The sequence below is a fragment of the Plecotus auritus genome, assembly GCF_963455305.1.
Source record: "Plecotus auritus genome assembly, chromosome: 2".
Classification (NCBI taxonomy): Eukaryota; Metazoa; Chordata; class Mammalia; order Chiroptera; family Vespertilionidae; genus Plecotus; species Plecotus auritus.
In genome coordinates, this window is record NC_137771.1 from 101554216 (window position 1) to 101560934 (window position 6719).

At 42.6% G+C, this 6719-nt stretch overlaps 1 protein-coding gene across 1 annotated transcript; it reads left to right on the plus strand.

The window, feature by feature from the left end:
* Window positions 1-3450: 3450 nt before the first annotated feature.
* LOC308241853 (cyclin-L2-like) lies at window positions 3451-5033 on the plus strand (the record flags this gene model as incomplete). Its single annotated transcript, XM_080655517.1, is given in 3 exon segments — window positions 3451-3540; window positions 3542-4384; window positions 4386-5033. Coding segments are annotated over 3 exon segments (1581 nt in total).
* Window positions 5034-6719: the final 1686 nt, after the last annotated feature.

Consider the following 6719-nt stretch of genomic DNA (forward strand, 5'->3'; position numbering starts at 1 on the left):
AAACCCAGGAGCCAGGGTGTGTTTTCCCCTGGTGTTTAGCTGGAATAAGGTGGAAATGGCCAAAAAGATTCTCTGTTGGTAGGCCACCTTTTCCAAGTCCTTTCAGTGCGGGAACAGGCTTTGCTTAGGGCTGGTTTTTCTGTCTCTTGGCAGTTTACCTGGGTGTGAGAAGGTAGTCCAGGGGACTCACAGTGTTGTTCCTTGGTGCCTAGGCCCCTCACAGCCAATTTTCTTTTTGCCACCTTTCAGCCTCTTTCTATGCTAATTTGTTGTGTTATGTTCAAGATTTATAGTTTTAAGTGGGAGAACCTGAAAGGAATAAGACTACTCTGTCTTGTTGGTACTGGAAGTCTAAGATAGAGTTTGCATTCTCTAACAAAATGAACATTGTAATAGTGCCAAAAGATAAGAAAATTTTGTTCTTAAAAGTACTAAGTAAATTCTTTTAATTCTCACCTGAGGACATGTTTCTTATTGATTTTTAGAGAGAGAGGAAGGGAGAGGGAGAGACGGATTGGTTGCCTCCTGTAAGCACCAGATCTGGCATGGAAACCACAACCTAGGTATGTGGCCTGACTGACTGTGAATCAAACCTGCAACTTTTTGGTGTATGGGACAATGCTCCAACCAACTAAGCCACCTGGCCAGGGCCTAAGTAATTTTTAATATAAAAGTATTACACACGTAAACAGGTTAGGTTCATAAAAGCTACAGAAATGAACCCTAATGCTGTGGGTTGGTGTTGGGTAGGATGGATGCAATTTTGCTTCTCTTCATTTTTTGTTGCCCATGGAATTATGTGATGCAAATTTGTCACCCAGGATTTCCCACTGAGTGATGCCTTCCATATAGTTGACCACCTATTCCTCCTTTGTGCATTCCTGATTTCTTTCTAACTCACATACCACCACTTTGTCATGTCCTTCATTGGCTCCTTATCCTCTACCCAACATATTGGATAGAGTACACATTGGAGTCCCATGGCTCATTCCTAGGCTCTTCCTTGTCTCTTTCTTTGAGCTTACTTATTTCTAGGCTCAAAGGTCTGTGCACAAATGCTGGCAATTCCTTGATGTATGTCTTTGTTTCAGACCTCCCCCCTGAGACCTCAATGGGGTAGCAAACCTTTCACTTGAGAGCACTACTTGTGGGCTTCATGTAGGCCTCTCAAGTTCATGGCTTCTCTCCACAAACCTACTCATCTTCCAGTAGTTGAAAAGATAATAAAATGTATCACCATCCAAAACCTAGGGATCCAGCCTGCCTCTCATTTCCCAGGTTATTATATATACAAGTTCTACAAATCTACCTCTAAGATTTTTCTTAATTCTAACTTTTTTTTCATCTCCATGCCACCAAGCCATCATTTACATTTACCAGTCAGGCACAATTGTGTGGTCCAGGATTTTTATGTTTTTACCTGCAAACCATGTCTTATTACAAATCAATTCTCCATAAAGCAGGTAGAGACAATTCACCAAAACACAAATCTTACCTTGTAGCTTCCACCCCCAGTTCCACCAACAGGTTTGTATGAAGACCATAGCCACATGCTCCATATTGGATAGAGTACAATACACAGGGATATGCCCTTGAGTATATTATATTTGCACCATTAGTGGTCTCTCCAATGATCTTTTCACAAAAGACAAGAAAACACTTGCTTTCATGACTTTGGGAAAACCTATCTTAATTTTTTAATTAGGTTATTAATTCTTGGAAGGTTAGAATAACATACTTTCTTGCACAGTATGTTGAGGATAGTTGAGTGTGATTGTGTTTGAAGGGAGCTTACACATCAGACAGTAGATGCTTGATTAACATGTGACATTTCCTTGCATGCCACACTTGAGTATTAATTGGAGGCTTTCCCACTATAAATCAGCAAAAGGGATTTGAGAATAAAATAAACAAGGAAATATGCTGGGACTTACCAGCAGACCCTGAGCAATGGATGAATGATTATTCTGACACAGGTTTCTGTGAAATAGAGGGCTAAGGGACTGCTTGGCTTAAGAAACCAAATAGCCCCATTCATCTGCCTCCTTAGGCTTTTATTGTAACAAGAGCTTGAACTAAAATTAACTATTAGATACTATCAGTAGGGTAAGCATCCTTGAGAAAGCACATATGTCTGCAGTGTCCTTTAAGTAAGAACATCTAAAGACTAAACATAAAGATTCCAGTAAAACACCTGGGGGCTCAAACTTATTTGGAAAAGCCAAGGCAGGGGCAGCCCCTGGAGGTTCTGACCTTTTGGAGATTTCTCCTTACCAACTTTCCAACCAAGTCCCATGTTTCCCTACAGAAAGACTGTTCTGCATCAGAGATACTTCTAATTTCATTTAGCAGCACCACACATACTGCTTGGAAAATCCAGGACACTGTGATGCTCAAAGGGTTCCTTCTCACTTTGGTTAATGAACATTTAATATTTTGTATTTATCTTCCCAGGAGTTTAAGTTCCAGACCTTTCACTATGGTAAGCTAGAGATGCTCTGAGTGCTGATTATAGGATGCTCCAAACATAATGAATTTAATAAGTTCTTTAAGGCCTCAGTTGTGCATTATTTGAATAAATTAATAATGAGGAAATTATTTCCTTCAAACTTGAGTCATACATTCCTATAGCCATTACAGTTTGGCTTCTAATAAAGTCTTGTATTTGACTGTTAGACTGATTTCCTGAGCCTGTGGTGAGAAATTACATATATTCAGAAGATTATTCAAATGTCAACTTCTTCTGCTGGCTCATCTCTCAAGAGAAATCTCGTGTAAGATAACAGGGCCTGTACCCTGACACATAAGCAGCAGTTAATGGTGACTCTGGGTTATTTTATACCAATGACAGTGCAAAAGAGGGTGACGAGGCAGGACAACCTCTGAAAGGAGGGTAACCATGGAAATTCTCTCTCATGCAGAACATAAAATCAAGCTTAAAACATGTTAATTAATAGAAGTCATTGTACTTCCTGTTCAAACTACATTGCTGTCAGCACTTTGTATTTCTAGATTCAGGTGAGGAAGTGCTTGTGACCTCACTTGTTGGTAATTCAACTCCCCTTGACTTAGTCTGTGGTAAAGCAATAATAAATAGAAAGTATTGATGTTGACAGATAGTTGTATTCTGTAGTTTTAAATTTTAATATATATTTCATTTTAAATTTTAAATTAATTTAATAAGTAATTTACTTAATTGAAATATTATGAGATGTGTGTATATATATATATGTAATTTCTTCTAACTGAAAATCTTATAACTCTATCTTTAGAGACTCAGGGCGGATTATAGTCAGATCTTTAACATAAAATATCTGTTAATTAGATGAAAAAAAAATTCAGAATGAAGACTTCTGGATCTCTTTTCTACTTAATAGTTCTGCAAGGAATGAATTTAATTTGAAACAACATGGATTTAATTTTAGAAAAACAACAATAGGGCGGCACAAAATGGGGGCAGCGGCAGTGGCTGTGATGGCCGTGGCCGGGGCTCAGGGTCCAGCGGCCCCCTCAGCAGCAGCGGCCGGGACCCCGAGCTCAGGGGGCACAGTCCCCGGGGTCGCAGGGCGTGCTGATTGGGGACCGGCTGTACTCCGGGGTGCTCATAACGTTGGAGAATTGTCTCCTGCCTGACGACAAGCTCCGCTTCACGCCATCCATGTCGAGTGGGCTCGACACCGGCAAGGAGACCGACCTCCGCGTAGAGGGCTGTGAGCTCATCCAGGTGGCCGGCATCCTGCTCCGACTGCCGCAGGTGGCTATGGCGACGGGGCAGGTGTTGTTCCAGCGGTTCTTCTACACCAAGTCCTTTGTGAAGCATTCCATGGAGCATGTGTCAATGGCCTGTGTGCACCTGGCCTCCAAAATAGAGGAGGCTCACAGACGGATACGGGATGTTATGAACGTCTTTCACCGCCTTCGACAGCTGCGGGAGAAAAAGAAACCTGCGCCTCTACTACTGGATCAAGAGCATGTTAACTTAAAGAACCAGATTATAAAGGCAGAGAGACGAGTTCTCAGAGAGCTGGGTTTCTGCGTCCACGTGAAGCACCCTCACAAGATAACCGTTATGTCCCTTCAGGTGTTAGAGTGTGAGCGTAACCAGCACCTGGTCCAGACCTCATGGAATTACATGGATGACAGCCTTCGCACAGACGTGTTTGTGAGGTTCCAGCCCGAAAGCATCGCCTGTGCCTGCATTTATCTTGCAGCCCGGACGCTGGAGATTCCTCTGCCCAATCGTCCCCATTGGTTTCTCTTGTTTGGAGCAACTGAAGAAGAAATTCAAGAAATCTGCTTAAAAATCCTGCAGCTTTATACTCGGAAAAAGGTTGACCTGACACAACTGGAGAGTGAGGTGGAAAAGAGGAAGCACGCCATGGACCGAGGCAAAGGCGCAAGCCAGGGGCCTGCTGCCAGGCAGCAACCCTGCCCTGGACAGCACCTCGGGGTTCTCCCCTGCCCCGAAGCCCGCGGAATCTCCCAAAGAAGGTAAAGGGAACAAGGCTTCCCCACTCTCTGTGAAGAAAACCAAGAAGAAAACAGAGGGAGTGAAGAAAGCCAAGGCTGATAGCCCGGTGAACGGGTTGCCGAAGGGGCGAGGCAGTCAGAGTCGGAGCTGGAGCCGTGAGCAGAGCTACTCGAGGTCCCCATCGCGATCCGCTTCTCCTAAGAGGAGGAAAAGTGAAAGCGGCTCGAGGACTGGAGGGTCCAAGTCCCAAAGCCGCTCGCGGAGCCGGAGTGACTTACCCCCGAGACAAGCGCACCGAGGCGCTCCCTACAAAGGCTCCAAGGTGAGGAGCTATCGGAAGTCCAAGGACTGCAAGTACCCCACCCAGAAGCCACACAAGTCTCGGAGCCGGAGCTCTTCCCGCTCGCGAAGCCACTCACGGAAGCGGGCAGATAATTCTGGAAAGTACAAGAAGAAAAGTCATTACTATAGAGATCAGCGACGGGAGCGTTCAAGGTCTTATGAGCGAACAGGCCACCGCTACAAGCGGGACCACCGCGGAAACAGCAGGCATCCGAGGTGAGGCCTGGGGTCCCAGAGAGCTGCCCTTCCACCCTCGGTGTGGCTGACCTGTGGCTCAACTCTTTTTGTAAATGGTTGTTGACTCTGGACCTTGTGATGAATTTGGAGATGGAACCGAGAGGATGGCACAGTGCCCTTCAGGTTGGCTTGGGCGAGGTACATACCGGTCCTGGTGCAGGGCCTGTCTCGGCCGCAGCCCTGCGGAAAAGCTGCAGAGTGGATAATGCACATGCCGGTGGTGTGGATCGGTGCTAATGACAGGCTGTCTTCACTCCCATACCGACACTCAATTACGTTAAACCAACAAAATGACTTTTAGGACCTTTGCCTATATTAGGTTGTACTTATGTACATATTTTGCAGTATTTCACAATGAGAAAATGGCCTTAATAGACCCTATTCTCTATCCACGTTGTAAAAAAACATGTGTTTAATACAAATTAAAGCTATATATGAGAACTCAGAACTTGAATTCTGTCAGCCTAAAACTTGTGTAGAGAATTCTGATTTTTAAAATGTGAAGGTGTTTAGATCTGTGTTGAAAGGCATATATTTTTATCTGCGATGCTGAGTGCAGGCCACCAGCTCCTAAATAGAGGTTTCCTATCTATGCATTTCATGTGGTTGAATAAACAATTCTCTCTGCTCAGGATATTTGGACATTAAAGAATTTGTAGTTTGTCCTGCTTGTTACTGCGCACAGCCCGCAGCGCCCGTTCTCGTGGTGTCTGTGCTGCTGCCTCTGATCTCATTAAAGCTGTGTTTTGTATCAAAAAAAAAAAAAAAAAGAAAAAGTAAAACAACAATAACACTTTAATGGTTATAGTTTTACAGTTGAAAGATGCTTTCCCATATATTACATTTTAAAATTCCTGATAGTAGTGCTATAATATTTATGTAAAGGCACTGATATACTTACCACCCCCAACTAGTGTGCACTTTTGCTTCACAATTTTTGAAAAATTAAAATAAATGTCATCTGAAATAAAATCAGTTTGAAATCAGAATCCTATTAGGGCTGAGGAAACCTTATAGATGATCACAATGATGGCTTAAAAAAACCTGTTTAGGGACTGAGTTCCAAAGAGGTGAATTGAGACTTGGTCAAGGTTGTGCGGCTACTTAGTAGTAGAGCCCCTGTTGACCCCTTTTTACTTTATCTCCTACTTTGTATTACAGTTCACATGTTTTTATGAGGGGTATGGGAAAGATAGAAGATTTTCTACCCAAGCTTTTCCATATACCCTTATTTCTTAACTTTTAGGAAAAATAGTTACTAGTAATTCTTTACTATTTGATTGATAAAACTAATCAACATCACTAATACATTTTCTCAATAATTTTTTACGGCATTCACTTTGCATGAAGAGATATATCAGCACAGATCCCCATCTGGGAATGTGAAGCAAATCCAGTGAAGAGATTTGCATTCATATTAGGACAATTCTGAAGAGGTTTATTAATAAGATGTCCAATTTCAAGAAAGGAAGCAGGAACATGTAGATGGTTAATATAAAACACATAATAAAATTTTGAAAAGTGATTCTGTGTCAAAAATACTGAGTTAAGCCCTGAATTTAAAACAATATTATAATCAGGATCAATTTTAAAGAATGGTGGACAGTTCCTATAAGTAGCCTTATTAGTAACTAGAGGCCCGGTGCATGAAACTTGTGCACAGGGGAGG